We start from the raw sequence: 25,840 nt of genomic DNA, 5'->3' as shown, positions 1-25,840 counted from the left end.
ATTCCATTGGGGTGGCTAAACGAAACCCCTAATGCATATCCCATTGTCTTAGATGATATTGATCTATTCCTGGAATGTGCAATGAAAACTTGGTGCACATAATTTGAGGACAATGACTTGGGGTGAATGGACTTACATCCACAAGATGCAACAAACACTTGGTAGAGGTCAAATGAGGAGGCAAAAGGTGTTATTATTATTGTGTATCACACTTGGTGCCATATTCACCTTTATATATATATATATATAATAGGTTCTTTAACTCAGTTTTCTAGTTAGTCTTCGTCAACCCTTGAAAAATATTCTATATTTGATAACTTTAGTCTAAATTCCCAATTTCAAGTTCAAATGCGAGAGTTTTTTGCAACTAAAAACAATGAAACAATCTAGAAAAACCATAAAACATATGACTAGTCTAAATATACCTATGCATATCTATTTTAACCATTTTAACTTTAAATATTAAATATTTAAAAAGATTAAAAAAAATTGATATAAAAAGATTCCAATACTATATTATAGATATAATATTTAATTTTAATTTTATATTAAAAAGACACAGGTTATTATTAACTATATTTATATTACAATTTTACGATAATACATTTTAAAATATACCTTACTTTTGTCAATACCTTAGCATCTTAAAAGAAAAAATCTACTTATAAAAATGATTTATTTTAATATTAATTTTAAAATTTAATTATTTAGTATTGCAACCAAAATTGCTCACCAATAATTGAAAACACAACTAGGAATGCTAAAAATATACAAGCCACTCACAACAAACCCGAAGACCTATTTTTTAATCATTATAAATCGTCACGATACCGAAGACAATCTCGGACATCAATGGTTTGCAATAACAAGAATTTGGGAACTTCTATTTTTGAAGTTTCATCTAGGGAATTTCTATTTTTGAAGTTTCATCTGCAAATTTGTAATAATGTAAAATCAGTACCAATTTCCCTGCCCCAAAAGTTTACAAAATTTGGCACGCGGATATCGTGTGCACATGGATGCCGTACACTTGTATTGGACGCATATGTCAGGAGCATTTTTATATTGTACTTCTGAATCGAGGAATGATCCTCCTTCCAATTCCAACCCCATGGTCAAGCAATAGAACCGATTTTCAAAGCAAAATCCTATTCTCTTTGGTTAACGAATAATAAAACTTTGCACCATTTTCAAGTCTCGTGCAAATTGATTTCTTATTTATTTATTCTTACTTGGTTTCGTCAACGATGCCGGCTGTAAGACCATCCTTATATAAGGGATGTATCATGAGATCTCTCAGATCTTTTTGGTAATTTCCGGTCGATATATTCAGTCTCCTGTAAAAATTATTAATACCCACATTCTCATCATATGCAAAATAGTTATTTTTGTTTTGTCCCTCTGTAATTTCCGGTCAGTCTCCTGTAAAAGTACTAACACCCACAGTCCCATCATATCAAAGTAGTTATTTTGGTTTTATTGTTGCAGTATTAACACAACGACGACGAAGTCGCAGGTTCAAATGGCTCCGCTTCTGTCCGTTGTTCTACCTCAAGCCACGGGCCGTGTACTCAGCATTCAATCTCATACTGTCCAGGTGCCTAAAATACACCTGCTTGAATTTTACAAACGACAATTTGTTTTTTCATTTCAGCAAGTTTCAGTTACATTATTTGTTCGACTTATGGGAACATGCTAACAGCTACCAGAAACTGTATATCGAAGAATAGACGGATCTTGCTTAATTGGTATAGCAAGGGAATTTCTTATCCACCAATGTTTAAATTCCTTCATAGACAAGTTTCACCCTTTTGTGGACTGTATATCTCACCAAGCAAGGTGCAAGCCGGTTGCATTTGGCCAAATAGATACTATAAGCCATTGTAATATTCCCAAAATGGGATAGGTCATATTCGACATTGACCCTGATAATAGGAATCATCTTGTAAAAAAAATTGTATATCAAAGACAATTATACCATTTTAGTACTATGTTCATATGGTTTTAAGTTTTGTATTCGCAGGTCGCCATTCCTTGTTTGGGGTCAGCCAGGTTGGTTTTGACTCTGCTTCACAATAGCACCGGGGTGAGAGTGGGGCATTGGATATGGAGTTGTTTAGGCTACTTGCTTGACTAGTTATCCATTTCCAATATTAATAAATTTAAATGTGACCTTTCATTCAAGGGTGAAAAATTCATTGTCCTTTACATCATGTTTAAATGGCATTTACAAGGCACTGAAGATTTTTAGTTTATTCCTGTCTGTGTCGGAGAGCATTCTTAGTCCAGACCTTTGGTTTTTGAAATGATGCCCAACTAGTGAAGGCATGTGCCTTTGTTTTTTTTCCTTTCTTGCAAATGCTACTTCAATTAATTGGAAACGTTAACATTTTAGAATTATGCAGTCATTATTGGGTTTGAGGAGGAAATGCAAACTCTGCGAAACTACAGAAGGAAGTCTTGTATAAAAAATTACATTAGCATTTTACAAATATGCAGCCACTCTCGGGTTCAAGGAGGAAATGCAAGCTCTGCAAAACTACAGAGGAAAATCTCATATTCAAAATTCAACATGCTGAAACAAAATTGACGCTTGTAAATACTAAAGACTAACCCATCTAAACTTTAAAGATAGAAATGGTGTAACAAAAAACAAAAAAATGGAACTAAAGTCCAAAGTTTATGAGTCTGAGTTCATAAATCAAGTTTAAGTCTTTTAAGAGCGATAAACTGTACTGCAAAGGTCGATTAATCATTTGGGAATTGGAGGATTTCCTACATTGGATGGTGAAGTACCTCACCCTTCCACCTTATCCCTGCACATATTTACACTTCACCCTGCTCCATCTCCAAGATTTCTTCCCCATTCTTGGGAAGGGGGTCAACCATCAAAATTCCATACTTCCGGCCTTCCAGATGCTGATTGTATGCATGGTGCACCTTCCACCTTGGTGACCTCTGATATTAGAATGCGTCCTGCCCCCATTATTTGCTCTGCTTTGAACTGTTTTGTGTCCAGCTTGCCATGGTTAAGGTGGGTGCTCTCTGCTTGCTGTACAGGGAACTGACACCTAATGCTCTAGGTGTTCCACCAGATGCTTAAGCTCCCACTATACCTTGCTGGCCTGCTTACAAATCTGCATAAGGAAAGAGTGTGTAATATGTCTTTGGAAATAAAAATTAAAGCTCAATTCTAGAGTGGCATAATAAAAAATGGCAAAGTTATGAATCCAAAGGATTCCAAACACAATACAAAGTTTCTATCTTTAGAAGTTATCAAGCAAAATTAAAATTATAATGTCAGGGCTTATTGTCCGTATTAACGCTGTTGACCATTATAGTTGTCCATGCAAGTGAGATTTGGCAAGGGTGGAGACCCACAAACAGGTAGATTTGTCCAAGTGGCAGAACCAGAGTAAATGCAGAACCGTTTCTTCCTTGTGAGAGGTTAAAGCTCATCTTGCATAATCTATTTCTGTCAACCAGGTATTGATTGACTGAGAACTAGGTGAAAATATTTGCAGCCCATTTGAAAGTGGGGCCCCATCATTTCCATCTATTCAGTCCTTCAGTCAGGCCCAAGTGGCTGAAACAACTCTAAATTTTAGCAGCAGAGATAGATTAAAAGTGCTGAAAGAATTTTCATATCTAGTCCCTCTACCCATTAATATATTTCTTAGTTGCCAACTTTGGAAACATATCTTTAAGTAAAAGTCCACAAACACTTGATAAATAAATTTGTTAGTACTTTGAGCCTATATTTTTACTTAAGGTCTTCCCAGCTCATGAAGTCATGTTTTGGTAATTTTGGTAATCATACATTTCTGCAAGGGCACAGAAGGCTTTTTATTCTGTCATTTGCCTTTAAACTAGTGGTCCTCGGCCAAACAACTATTATCATTGTTAAAATTCTGTGCTCACCAAATTCATAGTTGGCTTGCCAAGTAACCTCTGTTGGGATCAAAGCCTCTGCAATCAAGAAAGGGATTGTATTTTTCCTTGGCAGCCCATAAACTTTGGAAAACATTTGAGCCTCCAACTCTGATGTCAGATAAGAAGGTGATAGAATTCATGAGTGAAGGCCAAGGAGTGCCAGAGGTAAAATTAAATCTCACGAGTGTTTTCTAGCTTTTGTTGTTTTACATGGGTACGACAATTGTTAATCTAGTGGCACAAAGGGATGCACCCTGCTCAGGAATGTCAAAAAGGTCTTTGTTTCCTTCCTTACTGAGGCAATGAAGTTTCATTTAATTCTAGGCTCTAGCTAGGCTGTTCTTGCCCTTACCTGGGGACCACAGAAAGGTCCTTAAGATAGAAGTCTATTGTTTATAAGCTTTCTTGGTGGGGCACTGGCAAGAGGAATAGTAAACATGGGTGGTAGTGAAAATCCTAAAGCACGCTTGAAATCTGGCAATGATGATCTTGCATTCAATTTGCAACTAATTGATTTTCCTAGTGATTTTAAGGCTCATGCATTTAGTTCATCATAATTGAGTTTCTTGGTGTTCCTATCCAATGGATAATTCGTTCCACATTAACTAAAGAAGCTTGAAAGCCAACACGATACTGAGGAATATTAAACTTTATCATGTCTTAGTCCAAGACCATTAGTATTGAGAATCCCAGAGAGGGAGGTCTTGGGTATTCTAGCAATATCAACACGTTTTTCTCCACTGAATCCTTGCCTCAAGAGCATCATAAAATCTCATGAACCTAAACTTGAAATCTGACTTTTTTTCAAAACTAAAAGAAACTCACAGCAGGAAAACTGAAACTTTGAAACTTAAATATATATAATCTGAACCTGATAGTGTGCTAATAGTAGTAAATAACAAAGAAAACAGTAGTGACATCAATAAACTCAGCAGTAGCAGCTTTGGCTCAGTAACAACAGTAGAAATTCCATCAGTATTCAGCTGCACATTTGATAGCACATTTTAAAGCACAAACCGAATAAAGTGCAGCAATAGTTACTGGCAACAATAATTGAATTTGAAATCCATAATAGATAAGAACAAAACACTCCTGAGAAGGCATGTACACGAAATTAGGGCAAATAGAATGCAGTATGGGTTTTGCTCTTGACCCAAATGGTCTCTTCCAGACTACCTGCAATAGTACTCTTGATAAAAGCTCCTTACTCTAATGCCTAAGAGTCATTTTATAGTTAGTGATCCTACCCACTTTTAAGTATTTCAGAAAAGAGGAGTTATAATGCTCAATGACTGACACTTATGAGTGGGAGTTAATAAACACTAAATATAGGTGCAGTTACAAAAGATCTCATGAGTGAGAGGTGTTACTGCAAAAATCTAGCATCTTAGTACAAAGGCTCACTAAGCAACCTAGATTGGGGGCAATATTGGGAGTGCCACCACTATCACCTCAGCAAACTGATAGAAGATTGCAATGTGGCAGCTTATTAAATCAATTTTCCTTTTCCTTAATACTTGTTTATGAACTTTATTATTCTTCTTGTGTTTCTTTATTACATTTTCTTCATCAAACAAATATCAAGAGCAAAATAATAAAGACAGTGGACACAGAAGTTAGGCTCCAAGCCAGGGCAAAACCCCTCCAAGGGGAAAACCCAAAAACTCTTCTCTTCTTATAGAATCTGCTTCAAATGAGACCACAAAGACCCAAACCCTAGACCAAGTCCTCCTCCAAGTACCAAGTCAGCCCTTCCAATATCACAACTCAATCTTGCATCAACCAACTTCTAGCTGCAACTTCGATCACAACTTCGACCTTGCAACTTCGTTCTACAACTTTGTTCTGCAACTTCGGTCATGTAGCTGCTGCAAAAAACATAATTCTGCTTCTTCAAGAGATCCTTCTTAGAGCAAGACAACTCCTCCCAAGGTCAACGAAGTCAAGACAAAATATTTCTTCCAACAACTTAATACTGCACCTCGTCCTCCTGCAACTTGGACTTGCAGTTTCGGCCTTCTTTGTAGTTGCAGTAAGCCTAGGACTTCACACGTGTGAGAGAGATAGAGCCCAAAAACAATATTTCTTTTCCTTCTAGACTTTTGCTCCACCTTCCTTGCCTCTTCAAGCTGTAGATCAAACCTTTTCAAAAGAGATCGAACTTGTTGGTGAGTGAGTGCCAAATGATGGCAAACTGCTCCTTTATTTAGCCTTTCCAAGGGGTCGAATTCCCTCCTTTAGGTTGACTTGAAGTTTCCAAGGCCGACTTGTTCTTTGGAGGTTTCCAGGGCTTTCTAGACTATAAATTCTTTTACAAGATATGTTTTCCTGGAAAGGTCTTATAAACATGATGTTGACTCTCTTGACTCATGACAATAGATCCTATGACCTAACAAACCCTAGAAGCATGAAGAACATGCTTTTACCTAGAAGGGCATCAATAAAGAGCATGAAACCCATGCTTTACAATCACTTTTTCTTTTCTTCTTTTGTTTGTTACATAAGATACATATTGAAATGAGTACAACAACAATTATGAAGACCGAAACTAGTTACATTTCCAACACTCCCTCTTAACTAGGGAGGTATTCATAATTGTACAACCAGTACAACATCATTCTCAAATTGAAGAGTTCTCATAAGAAGAGTCGGATTGATAAGCCAATTGTAAGCATCATCATTATAACCAACACTGTCACTGAGGCCTAACTTGACAAGCTCAACTTCATTCGAGAGCATTATGCTGGGAGGCTTTATGTGTGATACTGCACTACCTCTACAAGGCACATACCCCATCCGGATGTTCACAAGGTATGTCCTTTTAGGACTATTCTTATCTTGGATTTTCATTCCTGAATCCTTAAAGAATATCGGTCCTCTTCGACCACTCTTATCTTGGATACCTGTCCCATCCTCAAAGAGTGTCAGTCCCTTTCCTTTCTTGGATGCTTTATCCTCAAGGAAACCACAGATGCTTATCCAATCCTCCACCACTCTCTCTTCAAGACCTTCACTTAGACTTACGACTGTTAGTCCTGGTCAAGTGCTTGACACATGAAGAAAAGAATTCACATGTGATGTCTAACATCACTCCCTCTCACCTAGAGAGGATATCCCTATTCCCCCTTGACCAGGGAATAGATCCTTGCTCCTATTCAAGGAGACTCTTTTACTCCTCAAAACCAAAGGAAATTCCAAACTTCCTTTCAAACTGGGAAGTCAACACCACAAGCCTTATAACTTGTCTTTATGAGAGTATCCGCTTCTTGTTCTTCATAGCTACTTGCTCCCTCTTTCCTTTGCCATCGGGCTTGCTTCCTTTTGAGGTATCATGGAGCCATCTTCACTCTTCACTCTTGTGACAGGATCCAGGTCATTTTTCTTGCTCATCACTTTCATCTTGTCATCATAGATGAAGGCCTTATATTGATCCTTCTCAAACTTTTAGTTGATCATAGCTTTTGTATGAAAGTGATCTCCCTTGTTGACCTTCAAGTTATCTTCTTGCGCTGCTACCTTTTAATCCCAAGATGAGCATATCTTGACTTCATAGTTGCCAGGTGTCAGATATTGAACTTCCTCAACATTCTTCATACATTTCATCCATACAGTTGAACTTGCCTCAATTGTCATTATGTATTCCTGCAACATCCTTCCAAGTAGCAAAACAATATGTTAACCAGATAACCAACAACAATTAAAATCAAACTTACCTCACCATGATGACCTCGTTCCATCAACATCCTCATGGTCCATCTCCATATGCATCAGAGTGGGCATCAGAGTGGCCAAGGATCAAACTTGATTACAAAGTTAGAACTTTTTCTTCCGGAGATTACACTGGATGTTAATCATAATCTAGAGAAGATCTTAATTCTTTAACCATCCTTAAGTAAGCCAACATCGCATAATCATACAAAGCATGTTACAAGATTCTACTCAAATGAATCTTATCCATGCGTGACTTTCAATGTGTATTCCTATGCTTCTTTATTCCATCATCTAGCTATATATATCTCATAATGAGCTCGCATCCTGACCCATTGCATTCCTTCATCCCTTTAACAATATTGTTCCCACATTACATGGAATGTATACTAACCTTTCCATAATGCTTCTCCCAAAATGATGGTCCTTCCAGGATCATGATGATCCATCTAAGCAAGATGACTACCTCTAATATAATGTTAGATGATGAACAATATGCAAAATGGTCTATCTATCTATAAATGATTTCTACAAAGCAATTTAACCAAGTAGACTCTACATATGTCACTATCACATGCTTCTCTTTATGAGGTCACACAAAATCAAGATTCCTTTTAAAATAAACAACAATGCATGCTATCCTAAAGGAAAGATTAATCCTCATAAAGAACCTGACAAACAATGTGCCTTCTTCAATAATAGAGATCTCTCACATCTTCTTTTTTCAGCTTCTTCTCAGGTTCTCCCATTTCTTCAGCTACGTGAGCCTCGCTTCATTCCTTTCTTTTGTTGTTTTGCTGGTTTGGACAACCCCACTTAAAGTGTCCATACTCGTTGCATTTAAAGCTTGAACCATGGACATATCTTTCTTCTTGGACTTCCCAAACTTTCCCTTCTTTAGCTTCTTGACTCGAGCTATAAATGCTTGAGACTGTTCTTTTGATCCAATGTCATCCTTTGCCTTGATCATTGTTTCTTCTAGGATGCATTGCACCCACAACTCATCAAAAGGCGTTGAGTGTTTCTTCGAGTAGATGCTTGTTGCAAAGCTTCTCCATTCTGATGGCAATGCATTCAATACACAAATGGTCATTTCTGAATCAGAAATTGTCTCCCCAAGCCCCTACAAGTGATCTCTTGATTGATAGATCTTCATTAGAAAGGATGCCATGCCCTCATCCTTTGATTTCTTCATTCTATATAGCTTATTCCTCAAATACATCTTTTGTTCTGATGTACTTACAGAGTACAAATTCACTATCTTATCGTACATAGCTTTAGAAGTTTTCAAATTTACAACAAACGGAACAAGATGATCCTTTGTGCCCTTACTTCTCCTTTCTTGTACTTCGCTAGTTCTTGAGTCTTGTCTTTGCTAGGTTCAGTAATTTCACTGGTAACATATTCCATTACTTTGTGTTTTGTAAGTGTCAGGTCAATCCTTTTCTTCCATGCTAGGAAATTTGATGAACCAACGAGCTTGTTGCTTTCCTTGTAGAGAGAACCCATATGGCTTGTAGATTCAGACATAAAGTAACAATATGATACTTACTTGAAGATCAAGAGACTTCCCTTTTCTGATGATGTCTTATCTTGAGGTTTTCAAGATCTTCAAAGGGAGATTATATCAAAATCTTTTGATGCTTCCTTCAGATAGGTCTACCAACGAGCCTTCTACTAGATCCTTTGTTCAAGGGAGAACAATAATCTTCTCGTAGTCTTGTACTTCAAGCTTTCTTCTGATGAGACCTTTTTTTTAGATCAATAGGTCCCCTTTTCCCTTAGCAAACCCTTCTTGTGTCCACAAGATGATCCTTCCTTTTGCCTTCTTGTTTACCTTAGCTTTGATTCCTTGTTAGAAAATTGCAATGTGGCAGCTTATTAAATCAATTTTCCTTTTCCTTAATACTTGTTTGTGAACCTTATTATTCTTTTTGTGTTTCTTTATTAGATCTTCTTCATCAAACAAATATCAAGAGAAAAATAATAAAAACAATGGACACAAAAGTTAGGCTCCAAGCCAGGGCAAAACCCTTCCTAGGGGAAAACCCAAAAACTCTTCTCTTCTTTTAGAATATGCTCCAAATGAGACCACAAAGACCCAAAACCTAGACTAAGTCCTCCTCCAAGTACCAAGTCAACCCTTCCAATGTCACAAACTCACATCTTAATCTTGCATCAACCAACTTCTAGCTGCAACTTCGATCACAACTTTGACCTTGCAACTTCGATCACAGCTTCGACCTTGCAAATTCGTCCTGCAACTTTAATCTGCAACTTCTGTCCTATAGTTGTTGCAAAAACCCTAATTTTGCTTCTTCAAGAGATCCTTTTTAGAGCAAGACAGCTTCTCCCAACGTCAACGAAGTCAAGACAAAATATTTTTCCTTCCAACAACTTAATACTGCACCTCGTCCTCCTGCAACTCAGACCTGCAGTTTCAGCCTTCTTTGTAGTTGCAGTAACCCTAGGACTTAGCATGTGTGAGAGAGCTAGAGCCCAAAAACAAATTTTCTTTGCCTTCTAGACCTTCACTCCACCTTCCTTGCCTCTTCTAGCTATAGATCGAACCTTTTCAAGAGAGATCGAACTTGTTGGTGAGTGAGTGCCAAATGAGGTCAAACTGCTCCTTTATATAGCCTTTCCAAGGGGTTGAATTTCGTCCTTTAAGCCGACTTGAAGCTTCCAGGCCCAACTTGTACTTTGGAGGATTCTAGGACTTTCTAGACTCAAAATAAATTCTTTTACAATATATATTTTGCCTGGAAAGGTCTTATAAACATGATGTTGACTCTCTTGAATCATGACAATAAATCCTATGACCTAAAAAACCCTAGAAGCATGAAGAACATGCTTTTACCTAGAAGACTATCAATAAAGAGCATGAAACCCATGCTTTACAATAATAACTTTTTCTTTTCTTCTTTTGTTTGTTATGTAAGATACATATTGAAATGAGTATGACAACAATTATGAAGATCCAAACTAGTTACATTTCCAACACAAACAACTCTCATTTTTGTGATGGATACAGTACGGCACAAGGGAGGCTTCCCTAATATATTTTAGGGATCAAGTAATCCAATTTAACCTAGGTTAATTGCCCCCTTAAGGGTTTTACAACAAAATTTCACCCAAAATAAGGATATAACAATTAGGGTTTTGGGTGGATTAAGGTATAATTCCAAGGATGTGAGTTTAAGGGTTTCTATGGTTCAATCTAGAGGCTTAGGTCAACCAATAGAGGCTCAAATAAGTTTCCAAACACATACAATCAAGAAATTATACTTAGCTATCATAAACTAGGGTTTCAAACTAGAAATTGCAAAAATAAGTTAGTTTAAACAACAGTTAGTAAAAGCCTAGGAATTTATGATCAAAAAGTGTAAAATTAGGGCTAATAAAGAGTAAACAAGAGAATATATTACAACCATTTTTTTGTGTGGTAAAAATAAGTATAACAACACAATAAAAATGGATGTAAATTGATACCTTTGCTTTTCCAATCAATCATAAACAAACCTATCCTAGGACAATGACATCCAAGACAAATATTGCTGAAAATGTATGCTTTTGCTATAAATAAACGCTGATTTATCCTAGAAGAAATAAACTAAGAAAATATTTAGGGTTTTAGAGGATTAGCACAAGAAATAAGACTAATGCCTTTCTCAATCTAGGGTTAATGGATTCTAGGAGTAAAAACCCTTGGAAGAAAAGAGATGGATATGGATTCAAAGAAATCAAGGGAGACAAACTAGTGTCCCTTAATCCTTTAACCCTAACATCTTTCTATCTTCTTGGAAAATTCAAAGGGAGGGAGCTAAACCTAGGTCACCTCAAGAGAACTTGATGAACAATCTTGTACACGAAGATTTTAGAGCCATAAAACATCAACAAAATCTTAGTAAAATTTTTAATAAACCCTAATTCATCAACAAGAACAAGATTGGAAGAAGGTAATTCACATTTGCATAGCACATATCATAAAAAATCACCAATAATCATCGAAGAGAGAACCATCTTCAAAATATCATCCAAGAGAGAACCATCCTCAAAATATCATCCAAGACTTCACTAGTGCTCTTAACGCACAAGGGAGAAAAGACAAGTAGCTAGTACAGATTGATCTCCAAGTGTGGCGATCAATCCAAGGGTAGATTGATCTTCTATTTATATAGGATCTACTAGTTTGACTTCCCTAAAATCAGCCTAAAATCCCTAAAATAATAATAATCCATGATTACAAGTTGGATAGGTCACAACCTGACCTTTAAAAATAGCTAAATCAATGAAATAACATGAAAGTGTGCCTCAATTAACCCACACGTATTGTAGCATACGCAACCCCCAAGGTGACTTTATGGAGATGGGGTGTCAAACTTTTTATTTTCCTACGAATACCTTAGTCCTCTTTTTTGAAGTCATCATCATCTTTTGTTTGTCAAGAGTTTTCCAGTGATATAAATTTTATTTAGTTTCGAGTTCTGATCATAAAATTATGGCCCTTAGAAGATTCACAAGTATCTGCCATGTTAGCTTTCGTATGATTGACACATGGTTGACATGTGTTAGCCTCTACCCACATGTCTCCATTGTTCAATCCAATGTTCATAGCCAAACACTTCGACTTGCCTAGTTCGTTGGCAGTCATATCTGTCAACTGACCCTTGGCAATTACACCATTGGGTTAACTTCTTGCCTTCCGTGCTGTTCGATCTAGTTTCGGTGGATGGATCCATCAATTACTAGAACCTCACTTTCCCGTTGCTGGCATTTTTGTCAATTGACCACTGACCATCAGGATGCATAACATGTTCTTTTACTTAGTCCGGTTCGGTTGACGGACTGTCAACTAACGAAACACCATCAATTTCAGTTAACTGCTGGTTTTGTTAATCGAGCACTGAGTCACCGACTAATATACCCACTCTCTTCTATGTTCAAATTCGGTCTAGTATATGGGATGTTAGTTAACAGACCCATAATTCCCGTCAACTATTGGTTCTGTTAACCGACATTGGGCCATTGGGTTTTGTTATTACATCTCCCTTTGACTTGGTTTGGTTCGATTGATGTAATAGTCAACTATTAGAATCTATTTTGTCAAGTGGCATCTATTAACTGAGCACTAAGAGTTTTGGATAACTAGCTCATAGAAAGAACTTGCCACCCTAAACATCCATATTCGAAAAAACTTAAAAACACCAATTTTCCAAAGTTTTGGATCCCAGACTCCTGATCTCCACGCCACCCTTGCCACGTGGCCCCACATTAATTGTTGCATCATCTTCCTAGCCCTTTTGTGCCTCCTTGGCATGCCCTATTGGCATAACACATCAACATGCCACATCATCCGTTGTCGTCTTAGATACCACCTTAGTAGTGACTTATTGGCCACTACGTATGTAAGCCATGTTAGCAACCTTTCCATGGAATCTCCATGTGGGCCATCCTGCTAGCATTTAGATCTAGGTTTTTCCATAATCCTCTTTTATAAGAAATTTCGGATTCTCGATCTTCCACCCTTGACAAACTTTGGTTACCCATCTCCAACACTTAACGAATCCCAGATTCTCGAACATAAACACTTGATGGATCCCAAATTACGCGCCTTAACAATTTATCCAGATGTCTAGATTTCCAATTCTTCAAGATCCATCTGGAAATCTAACTTTAGATCCATTTGGATACAGAAAAACCCAAAAAGGGCATTTTTCTAGAATTCTAGATATTCAAACTTTTGTATTCCACATCCTCTCTAACATGTAGGTGCCACCTGGGTGACCATCTTAACTTCCTTGCACAATAGTGCCATGTTGGCATGCCACATCAACATGCATTGTTGACTACCACATTGCGTCATGTTTTTCGCCACGTTGTCTTCCCCATTGCCATCCAGATCCGTGTTTTCCATAAAGTACATCTTCAAGAAGTTTCAGATTTTCAGACTTCCAGATTCGAATTTTGCCATAGGATGAAAAAAACTTGGCGACGACGACAACTAACATATCTCTTAGTACCAGATTAACAAATTCTAGATCTCTGCTATCTAGATTTTGTTAGTTGACAGGAAAACTCCGTTCATTTGATGGAAAGGTGAACTAATGATTTTCAGTCCTTCTACTATCTAGATTCTGTCAGACGTCTGAAAAGTCCCTAGTGTTTGATGGGAGGGTGAGTTTTTTGCTAATTGGGTTATGTTAGGATGGAAAAACCTTAGCGGTGAGGTGACTACTAGACATATCTAGATACAGGAAAAACCTTAAGTATCACTAAACAAAAATTTCGGATTTTTGAATTTCTCATAGCTCTAACTCTAGGTTCCATCTGTAGGTTCAGCCCATCCAGGCATCCAACATCTAGGCTTTTTCATGAATCCATTTATCAAGATTTCCCAGATGCCCACTAATCTGGATAACAAGACATTCACTTGTTCTAAATATTTTCCCCTTTGGCCCTCGGTGGATAGGCCCACGATCTTGACCCCCAATCGACCCATGTGACCAAGGGTTGGAGTTAAGGCTTCCATGCTCAATTTTTTCTAAATTGTATAGGGCCAATTGGGAATTTCAAGCTCTTCTTCTCTTGACTATTTCAATCCTAAGGGTGTAGACTTGCCCAAATTTCTTTGAGGAGGCTAACTCATGCTTAACCTAATTTAGCATCCAATTTCATGAGGTTGGAATTTTACCCACCACTTTGTGGCTGATATCCTTAGGAGATTTTTTTTATCCCCAAGATGGTTCTCAACCGGCTGTCAACAACCCCTTGCAGCCACCAGATTACTCAATGTGCCATTTTCTCCACCACCCGAGCTAGCCTTGTGGTCCCTCGCCCACTTGATTCCATGATTTGTAAGCTCTTTTACTTGATTACTCTAATGATTGGTTGTATTGGAGGGCAAGGGGATGCATTGGATCTTATGCAGGATTGTAAGTGGGTCTCCATTTTGGGGTTTGATCTCCCTATATGGGGTTTAAGTCCTCTAGAGGGCCACATTGGCACTTGTAGGGTGAGCGTTGAAAGCCATGGGCCTCCACCATAGTAGAGAGTGCTTCATGGATCCCCAACACCATTTAGGGATTATTCGTGTTCTACCTTTTGAATGAGGATGATGCACCTGGATCACCATGCCCCGCTGACTCCACACATGTAACACACACTTGGCAGATGTTCCAGGGTCTAGATGAGGACATGTCTCATTGCAGGAGACAAAGGGAGGGCTTATGTCATCATCCTAGCCCTTACAGATGGTTTATAGGCATTATCGCTCCACTTGGAGAACCATGATGATGTCATTGTGCCCCCACACCCACTTGGGAGCACCACATGTGACTTGCTTGGAAAACAAGGGGCCTATTGACTACTGGAGTGGCACCTGATGATTACATGAAGACTCCATGCCCAAGGATGATCCAGAGGACACTTGTACCATCAGATATCGTCAGTCAACAGAGTTTTTTAACTCTACTTTTATCTTCTCATCATCTTTCTTGTACCCAAATTCCACAGCCTACGGGGAATTGTAACAAGTGATACTAGTAATGATGAGTTTTGAGTCTGTAACAGGCTTAGGATGTTGGGACTCGATCATCAAACGAATACACCTTGGAGTGTTTTTTTAATCTGGTTAATTATCTCATTTTTCAGAGGCGGACTCCCAAGGTGATGTGGACTCCTAAAATCAAGGAAAGGACATATGCTCAAATAAAATCGAATTTCTGGCATTAAATGAAAAATCTGTTTGGAAATTCGAATTTGTGAAGTTAATGCACATTTGGGAGGATTTGGGAGAATATTTGGTGGATATTTTTGTGGGAAATTGTCCCCACATGGGTTACCACCCACATACACTTGTCATTCCACCATAAAATTCGAATTTGACACATAAGGGAAGAAGAAAATGATGTCCACTTGCCAGAATTCGGTTTTTACACTTGGCATTGGAGCTCCATTCAACAAATTCGAATTTCTCTTTGGGATTGTCACCTTATGCCACTTGTTTAATCATTTCTACATTGTGATTGTCTCCAATGCCATTTGTCATTATCATTCTTCATTGGGATTTGCTCCCAACTCTCTATATAATAGAGCCATGGGCTCTCACATTGTATCATATTGTTATTAGCTATTGTGCTTATGGAAGCGCTGTTGCCTTGTACACTTTCAGAAATATCAATAAAGACTTTGGGGTTTCATTCATGGGGTGTTCCTCATTTTCAAGTGTGATGAATTGTTGAGTGTAAAGTTTTGTAGATGTTCTATGCTAAGAGCAATTTCACTTTTCTCACAGCAATCATACAAGTAGATAAGCAAAATGCAGATAGAACATATAAGCAGATCTTACAGAAGACAAATCAGAAACAAGAAAAATGTATGTGTTTGTTTCGGCGGTCAACAGGATGCTTCAACCAGCAAAGTCTCCTTTGGTCAGCCAGCCCAGCATGTGTCACAACAACCCTCCAACCAGTAGATGAGTCAACCCAAGTCAGTTCTACAAAAGTCAACGCTGTCCTGAAAAGTCAACGCAGGGGCAGCAAGCTAAAAGTCAACGCAGCAGCAAAACGGTCAACCCTTTGACCTCGATTTTTGTGCCAGGTAGTATGGCCTTCAAAAATCGAACCTCCCACAAGTTTTCAGCTTGTTTGGACCAAGCGTTGACCAAAGTCAACGCTGGTCAAACTTCTGCGAAACCCTAGCAGCAGAAACCCTAGCAGCAGAAAAATCCTCTTCGTCCTTCCCACGTGTGGCTGAAATTCGTCCTCCAGGTAGCTCGTACTTTTTAGGATGAGAGAGGAAGATGTGAGTTGTTTTGTGATCAAATTCTCTCCAACTTTTCCTGTATATATATATCCATCAATGAGGGTGTGTGACACATCTGTTGGGCATGTGAGCCTACATTACAAAACTCGCTGACCTTTGCACATATAATTTATTAAGAATAATAAATTCAAAATATAAGTTCTGCTCATCGGATTAAGACTATTTTTATATGGATTTTACACCTCTCAGAAAGAGGAATCCAACAAAAATATTAGCCTCTTAATCTGAGCATCAGAACATGGAGTTTGGACCTAGTTGTCCAAATTTAACACTCCCTCTCAACTAGGGAGAACTCCATCTATTAGTGCAATTAACATCGTGAGTCATCTCGCCGAAACTTGCTTTGCTGGCTTCTTTATTTCAGAACAGAAGTGGGTCAGTCACAAAGACATCATTCCCCGACTGACATAATCAGTCCAGAGGTCCCAGACCTCACAAATCTTGATCCCAGATCAAGTGGTTGGACCATGCCATCCTAGATAGAGAGTACGGCAATCTCTGATGCGTCCATCAGTCTTTGCTAATAGTCTCTAGCTTTTCCACACCTCATTGGCCAAATGAGAGGTACTTCCCATGAGCCCTGAACTCAATGGGTAGGATGCATACGGGGCACAGATTAAATGAGTGGCGAACCAGCTCAATAATCACAAGGGTGGGGCAGAAGCATTATGAGTGCTTATAGCTCCGAGAAGCTATCCCCAAAGCCCCCTAGAGCTCCCAGAGCTCATTGTCCAACAGGACCCACATCATAGGGTCTTTCCACGACACCAAGACTCTCACGGAAGGTTAGGAACTTGACCTTCCCCAGGGGCTTAGTGAGAATATCCGCGACCTGCTCATCAGTTCCTATATGATCGAGCCTTACGGCGCCTCGCTGTACCATATCCCGGATAAAGTGGTACCTGATATCAATATGCTTGGATCGGTCGTGGAACACAGGATTCTCAGTCATACGAATCCCACTCTGATTATCACAGAGTATTACAGTGGTATCTAGCACATGTTGGAACAGCTCACTAAAGAGCTTCCTCAACCAAACTGCTTCACAACAGGCCATACTAGCAGCAATGTATTCGGCCTCCGCGGTGCTCAAAGCCACCGACTTCTGCTTCCTGCTCATCCATGAGATCGAAGCAGAACCAAGATTGAAACAGCATCCAGATGTGCTCTTACGATCCACCACACTGCCAGCCCAATCGGCATCAGTATATCCCCGGAGTATCACACTCCCGACAGTGTATCTCAGCCCATGGTTTATCGTGCCCCGAAGATATCTCAAAAGATTCTTGGCACCAACCCAGTGAAAATGATGAGGCTCAACCATCTGTTGACTCAAAGTATTCACTGCAAAACATATGTCCGGACAGGTGTTCACTAAGAACATGAAAGCTCCTATGAGTTGACGATACTCAGTAGGATTGGCCAAGATAGGCCCTGCAGCGCTGCCACTCAACTTCTTAAAGTTGAGTTCCATTGGTGTCGACACGGACTTACAGTCCACCATCCCAAATCTTTCCAGAAGCTTCACAATATACTTTCCTTGAGAAAGGAAAATCTCTCCAGGTCTCTGCCAGACCTCCAGGCCTAGGAAATAGTGCATCAGTCCTAGGTCTTTCATCTCGAACTCAGCAGCAAGCTCCCTCTTACATTGATGAATGAGAGGGTCATCACCTGTCAGGAAGAGGTCGTCCACATACAGCACTAGAATGAGAGGCTTTCCTTCCTCAACCTTAAAGTAAAGGTTTGGATCAGCATTGCTTCGAGTGAAGCCCAACTTCATCAAGTAACTATCCATCCTCTCATACCAAGCTCTGGGTGCTTGCTTTAACCCATAGAGGGCTTTCTTCAACCTGCAGACATAAGTGTCTCGATCTTGAACTTCAAATCCTAGAGGTTGTTCTACATACACCTCTTCCTTTATTGCACCATGCAGAAAAGCAGTCTTGACATCCATCTGATGAAGACTCCATCCTTGCGTAGCAGCAAGGGCTATGATGGATCAGATGGTGGTATATCGAGCCACAAGTGCAAATATATCGTCATAGTCAATTCCTTCCTTTTGAGAGAAGCCACGGGCAACAAATCTTGCCTTAAACTTTTCAGCACTCCCATCAGATCCATGTTTAATCTTGTAGAGCCATTTAGCGGTGACAACAGATTTGTCCTTTGGTCTCGAGACCACATCCCAGACATCATTCTTCATAATAGCCTCATATTCTTCATGCATAGCATCCTTCCAGACTTGATGCTTGATGGCTTCTTCAAAAGATCCAGGTTCAGATTGTATAATAGTACTCATGGCAGCTAGATACCCTTGGTATCTACACGGCTTCTTGCTTTCTCGGAATGTTCCCCTTGGGGCAGCATGACCCTCAGCATCTTCGAGGGTGTCCCTGAGCCATGATGGCCTCTTTCCTAGAGAAGGGGAAGGATCAATAGGGTCCATTGGCTCTTCAACATCAGGCATAGTCTCATCCTGGGGTTCTTCCAGATTTCCAGGTCTTTCTTCATGGTTTTCTTCAGATCTAGGAAGATCTACTACTTTCTTCAGGGAAGCATCTTCGTCAAAAGTGACATCATGGCTTATCTCTACTTCCCTTTGACCAGGTACATAGACTCTATATGCCTTAGAAGTCTCACTGTAGCCCACAAACATTCCTTTCTTCCCAGTAGCGTCCAGCTTACTTCTCTTTTCTTTCGGCACATGAAAATAGACAGGACATCCAAAAATTCTAAAATGTGAGACATCAGGTTTCTTACCAGAGAAAACCTCTTCGGGAGTTTTGGAGTCCAAAGCGGAATGAGGGCATCGGTTTTGAATGTACACAGCAGTATTTGCAGCTTCTCCCCATAGAAACTTTGGAAGACCCTGGTCACATAGCATGGCACAGGCAGCTTCCACAATAGTCCTATTCTTGTGTTCAGCAACACCATTCTGCTCAGGAGTATATGCAGTGGTAGTCTCCCTCTTAATGCCAGCTTCTCTGCAAAAGTCTTTGAACTCATTTGACTCATATTCAGTGCCATTGTCTGTCCTCAAAATCTTGATCTTCTTTCCGGTCATATTTTCCACCAAGGCTTTGAAGGTACGGAACCACATGAAAGCCTCATCCTTCTTCTTCAAGAAGTATATCCAGGTTTTGCGAGAGAAGTCATCAGTAAATGTCATATAGTAAGAACATCCCCCCAGGGATGTTACAGGCAACATACCGGAAAGATCAGAATGGACCAGTTGCAATATCTCAGATGTCTTTGTGACACTTTAGGGGAAAGGTCCCCTTGTATGTTTTCCTTCAGCACAGCCCTTACATACACCTTTATGATTATTTCCAAAATCAGGCATCCCTGTCACCACCTTCCTTGCTTCGGGAAGAGCCTTGTAATGAAGGTGTCCAAATCTTCGGTGCCATAGTTCGGTTTGACGGATAGTATCACAAGTCATAGCTCCCAACGGACTCCCTCCAACCTGGTAGAGTGTACCAACTCTAAAACCAATTGAGATAGCTTCCTTGAAGCTCTTCTTCCACATGAGTACCTTTCCATCAGAGAAAGTTACATTGAATCCTTTGTCTTCCATGGCAGATACAGACACAAGGTTCTTCTTCAATTTGGGTACATAGAGTACATCTTGTAGATGGAGGACTTGTCCTTGAGACAAGTGGAGGGTCACAGTCCCGGTCCCTTTCACAGGATAAGTGGCATTATCCCCAAGGGTAATTTCTAGATTAGTATCCCTTTCAACCATGTCAGAAAGTGCTTCCTTGAATCCGGTGATGTGTCTTGAGGCACCACTATCGATTAGCCAGACATCCATAGTGTCGGGCGGAGATGCAGCTGAGAGAGCAGATATTAGAATATACTCATTTCTTTTATCAACAACATTAGACTCCTCATACCTGGTATTTCTGGTCCTTTTAGAAGGTGGATGGTTTCCTTCAAAGTGAGCCTTCCTCTTTCCTTTGGATTTGTCATTTCTTTGATTCCCATTCCTTCGGTTGTTGTTGTTGTCGTCACTATCGGGAGAATTCTTCTGGAAGGGGCATTCTCTAGCATAGTGTCCAGTCCTATGGCAGGTGAAACATTTACCCTTCTTCTTTTGAGTCTTAGTCCTTCCTTTGTCCTTGGAACCACCAGAGTTCTTCTTTCCGGAATGAGCAACATAGGTAGCATTTCTTTCATTATCAAATTCCTTCATCCTTGTTTCTTCTTGCATACATCTAGACAGAAGCTCATCAAAGTTAGGGATGGTATTATTGTTGAGAATGGTAGTTGTGAATACTTGCCATTCATATGGAAGTCCTCCAAGTGCGGTGAGAACCATCTCACGATCAGCTATTGTCTCCCCAATAGCTAGCAGATTGTTCCTGGTTTCGGTCAACTTCATAAAGAAAGTTTGAATAGACTCGTCTCGGCCCTTCTTCATATTCTTCAACTTGTTCTTGAGGAATAGCACTTGGTTCACATTGTTTACTCGGAACATAAGTATCAGTTTGTCATACATCTCCTTGGATGTGCCTAGTTCAGATATGTAGGCAACCAGACTCTTATTTATGGATTCCCTGATCAACAGTTTTGCTCTGATTTCTCCCTTCTTATACTCGTGTTTAACAGCAGTAGAGGCATTTGATGGAGGTTCTTGAATCTTCCCTGTCACATGATCTAGGAGATCATGATCTTCTAATTTGAGATCTAATAACATCTTCCAGGCATGGAAGTCATCACTTCCAGTCAGCTTGTCATTCTCCCTGAATTCAAGCTTAGAGGAATCCATTTCCTTCGATGATGATTGCTATAGATAGAGTTTGTCTTCACCTCAGCTCTGATACCATGTAAAGTTTTGTAGATGTTCTATGCTAAGAGCAATTTCACTTTTCTCACAGCAATCATACAAGTAGATAAGCAAAATGCAGATAGAACATATAAGCAGATCTTACAGAAGACAAATCAGAAACAAGAAAAATGTATGTGTTTGTTTCGGCGGTCAACAGGATGCTTCAACCAGCAAAGTCTCCTTTGGTCAGCCAGCCCAGCATGTGTCACAACAACCCTCCAACCAGTAGATGAGTCGACCCAAGTCAGTTCTACAAAAGTCAACGCTGTCCTAAAAAGTCAACGCAGGGGCAGCAAGCTAAAAGTCAACGCAGCAGCAAAACGGTCAACCCTTTGACCTCGATTTTTGTGCCAGGTAGTATGGCCTTCAAAAATCGAACCTCCCACAAGTTTTCAGCTTGTTTGGACCAAGCGTTGACCAAAGTCAACGCTGGTCAAACTTCTGCGAAACCCTAGCAGCAGAAACCCTAGCAGCAGAAAAATCCTCTTCGTCCTTCCCACGTGTGGCTGAAATTCGTCCTCCAGGTAGCTCGTACTTTTTAGGATGAGAGAGGAAGATGTGAGTTGTTTTGTGATCAAATTCTCTCCAACTTTTCCTGTATATATATATCCATCAATGAGGGTGTGTGACACATCTGTTGGGCATGTGAGCCTACATTACAAAACTGGCTGACCTTTGCACATATAATTTATTAAGAATAATAAATTCAAAATATAAGTTCTGCTCATCGGATTAAGACTATTTTTATATGGATTTTACACCTCTCAGAAAGAGGAATCCAACAAAAATATTAGCCTCTTAATCTGAGCATCAGAACATGGAGTTTGGACCTAGTTGTCCAAATTTAACATTGAGCATTGGTATAATTCCTTTTACTCATGCTTTGATCTAATTTGCTTCCATATGCCCTTGTAGAATTGTTAATGTAGAGCTATCTTGCATTGACATTTGATTTAGAAGTATGCTCTAGGTATATAATGCTTTAGTTGGTTTAAATAAATCTCTAGAGTTTCTTATCATTGTTTATTGCTAAATCTATATGGAACAGTGTTTTTAAAACCGGAACCGGTGACCGGACCGGTCCACCTAATGAACCGGTTTACCGACCGGAACCGGTCTAACCGGGACTGGTTTGGTCTAAACGAACCGGTTTTAAAAAAATACATTAAATAATTAATTTTTAATGAAACAAAACTATTTTTAAGATGTAAAACCATGATTCCAAGCCAATAGAGACAAAATATGCAAAGTTTGCTCATTTATATACCATGCAAAGGTGATTATATCAAAATGGCACCGAGTGCAATACATATCATCGACAAGTCCATCACCAACAAGAAACAGTTCTGTCTCCAGCTATGGAAGATCAACAGACAAAATCACAAAGTAATCCAGCAAATATTACAACAACAAAAGTTGTTGGGATACTTCCGACCAAAGAAAATGAACAGATAGCATACCTGGCAGAACAAATAAATAAACAGCAAAAAGAAACCAGTAGAGCTCTAGCTAGTGATGTGACTACAGAGGGAACTGTTCTACAAATTGATGCAGCAACAGAGGATAAAGGTATGGGATATGAAAACAGTAACAAGAGAAATGTGGAAAAAACAGAAAGCACAGTTGATGATAAGCAACAGTTGACCTTGTCTCCTGCTTTGGAAGAGCAACATTAAAAAATGCAGTCAGCTCCATTTATCAATGAAGTAAAAGATGGAGAGATGCTTCATACAAGGAACAATGCCTGGGAAGCAGACCCAACAATTACTTCAGGTGAACTGCACAAAGTCCTGGATCCAATAGCAACTGATGCAACAAAAGAGGTAGATGTTACAGCATTAAATACAGCAGCACAGGGGCAATGCATGGATATTCAAAGTATTAAGATCAGGAAAGCAGAAGAGACAGCAAGTATATATGATGAAAAAAAGCAGGACCCTCTAGAAGACAAGGGTAAAGACCCATATCCAGCACCACCTGCCAGTGCAGTAACATCAAACGCTAATATTCCAATGATGGATAGAACAAATGCCACACTCCAAACAGGAGAACATCACAAACTATCATGTACAACTACAACAATAAAAAAAGACATTCAGGCTGACAATGTTGCAGCAGAGGCTGTACTAGATGTGGAAATTGAATGCAAGGATATTAAAGTTGACCAGAATAATAAAAATATAGATGTTGATGAGCAACTAAATGTGTCATCTCCATCATTGAAAGAGAAATATGAGGAATCCGACATAGCTCAACCTACTATTTTAGCACTAGCAGTCATTAAGACTTTTAATGCAAAGGATGATACAGTGGAATTAAAACAAATAAGACTACAGGAAGAACTTCATAAAGAATTCAATAGGACTTCTGTCATTGATGCAACAGCGGAGGCTACTAATGAAGAAAGAGGGGATGCAAAAGTTGTTGAACTTGAAAGCAGTGGTGTTCAAGAGCTAAAAGAGCCAGAGAGCAGAAGCATTGATGGGATGCTTCCAACAGTTAGCATGCAGACAACAGAGTTGACAATAACAACAGATGAAAAGAACAAAGAATCCAATAGTTCTCCAGATGCGAATGTGGAAACAGAGGAAGATCCTTTACTCATTAATATAGCAAGAGAGACTAAAGGCTCAGAACATGGAAGGAATAATGGGGAAAATGCAGAAAGGACACAAAGCACAAGTGCTGAGCAACAATCAAACTTGTCTCCGGCTTTAGAAGAGCAACATGAAGAGTCACAGAGTCTGTGCCTAAAACCGGCCGGTTTTTACCGGTTAGGTCAAAAAATCGGGCAAGTGATGGGTTAAACCGGGTTTTTAGGCCGGTTCCGACCGGCCAGCTAGCTAACCGGCCGGTTTGACCGGTTACCGGTTTTTCAAAACGGTTTTTAAAACTATGATATGGAACTAATTCTTGATTGAAGTTTTGTAGAGGGAACATCTTGTTGGGATTACAGAATCAAGCGTGAGGGGAAGTCTTTGGAGAGACCAACCCACTCTTGATACATTCTTAAAGGAGCTCTCATTTGTTCTTTGAACCTTCATAGTCTTATCTTACAAAGTGGTTTTGCAGGGATTTCGGCACATAGCTTGTACACAAGCTGAGAACTTCTAAATTTAAATCTCTTTTAAAAAACATTGTTCATTTGCTATCTAAGAGCTTGAAGATGGCTAAGCAAAGACGAGAGTTTATTCTCACTCTTTAGCTTAGCCTTTTGTAAATTATAATTGTACATATACATTTTATCTCGCTGATTTTTCCATTAATACTTAACTTATTTTTGCAGTCATTGTTTGGATTGTTTGCTAACTCTTGTGTGGCAGATTTTGAAGAGCAACTTCCCGCAACATCTAACAAGTGTTTGCAAGACTTTTGGCAAGTGTTGGGGGTTCGATTTCCAAGGATGTCGCGAGCCCTTTTGAGGTTTATTTTGGCCAAGTCGAGTTCACTAGAGGGCTGCCCATTTTCCTCTTTAAGCTGTGGGCATTTGGAGGAAACTCACACCTTGTTTCCCTTGCTTAAGTTTTGTGAGATCTCCTCACTACTTTCTCAAGAAAGGAGGTCTAGTGTCCAAGTTTCAAGCAATTATTGTGAGGACTCTCCTTGAAGTTTAGTTGAGGACTTTGAAGGACCCTCTTCTCTTTGTAATATTAATAAAAGATTTAATTTTCTTGTGGGAGCTTGGGATTTCTCCCATGGTATCCTATCTCCCCATTTAGAGGGAGACTTCTCTTGGGTGGATTGACATTTGCTTGGTTTAAGCTTTCATACTTCATTCACTTACATGCATGCTTTAATTGGGAATTAACACAAACTCACTATCACATTTCATTAAGTTAAAGTTTGTTACAATTTCATTTGAGCTTTGCATTCTCTATCTCATTGTTGCTTGAAGCTACAAGCTTACACTTTGGGCAATTCATCCTTTACATGCAAGCATTTTATATTCTTAACAAACTTTGATTCGTTTCAATTTACCTGCGTAAATTTTTTCATGAGCACTTGAATACATGCTTCAATTTTATGCTACATTGTTATCTTGAATATTGGAGCAATTTATTGTCATTGTCTATTTGAAGCAAATTTTACTTTCAAGCAAATTACTTGTATCATTTTAATTCATTGATGAAACACATGCAACACTTGTAAGTTAATTTTATTCATCCAATTGAAGTTATAATTGCAACTTATTTTGAACACTATTTCATTTACAAGCATTGCAAATCAATCTCTTTGAAGCATTTGCATGTATCATTATTTTAATTTGGGGAATTAACACAATTTGCATTTCATCTAGGCATTTTAGTGTAGGAAGGCTCCAAGCCTCATTAAAATTTTACCTCCAACATAAGTTGGTTGAAGTAGACATCTTAGGGATTTTTTACTCTTCTATTGACTTTTCACTATGAGATCCATATCATTGGGCGAGGGTGAGGTCTGAGGATTGAAGAGTTAAATTGTAATCTTGTTGTAGAGCTAATTAATAAAATTAACCAAGAACTTTTTTCATTGCATTTACTTTACTTGTCTCTTGATGGTTTG

General features: G+C 39.1%; 1 protein-coding gene across 4 annotated transcripts in view; it reads left to right on the top strand.

Annotated features, from left to right (window-relative positions):
- The first annotated feature begins 896 nt into the window (after positions 1 to 896).
- SOS4 (pfkB-like carbohydrate kinase family protein) overlaps positions 897 to 25,840 on the top strand; it is a 313,487-nt gene continuing 288,543 nt past the window's right edge. The window contains exons 1-2 of one of the 4 annotated variants that reach the window (XM_089416508.1): positions 897 to 1,309; positions 1,489 to 1,597. In XM_089416508.1, the coding sequence (XP_089272634.1) occupies positions 1,248 to 1,309; positions 1,489 to 1,597 (171 nt within the window). In that variant the 5' untranslated portion in view covers positions 897 to 1,247. Of the gene's footprint in view, positions 1,404 to 1,488; positions 1,598 to 25,840 lie in introns of all 4 variants that reach the window. The other 3 variants (XM_089416505.1, XM_089416506.1, XM_089416509.1) reach the window with 3 other exon arrangements.

The sequence above is a fragment of the Pinus tabuliformis genome, chromosome 3_2, assembly GCF_031772625.1.
Source record: "Pinus tabuliformis cultivar Carrire ecotype Pingquan chromosome 3_2, CPIR1, whole genome shotgun sequence".
Lineage (NCBI taxonomy): Eukaryota > Viridiplantae > Streptophyta > Pinopsida > Pinales > Pinaceae > Pinus > Pinus tabuliformis.
This window is presented reverse-complemented; position numbering and strand designations above follow the sequence as displayed.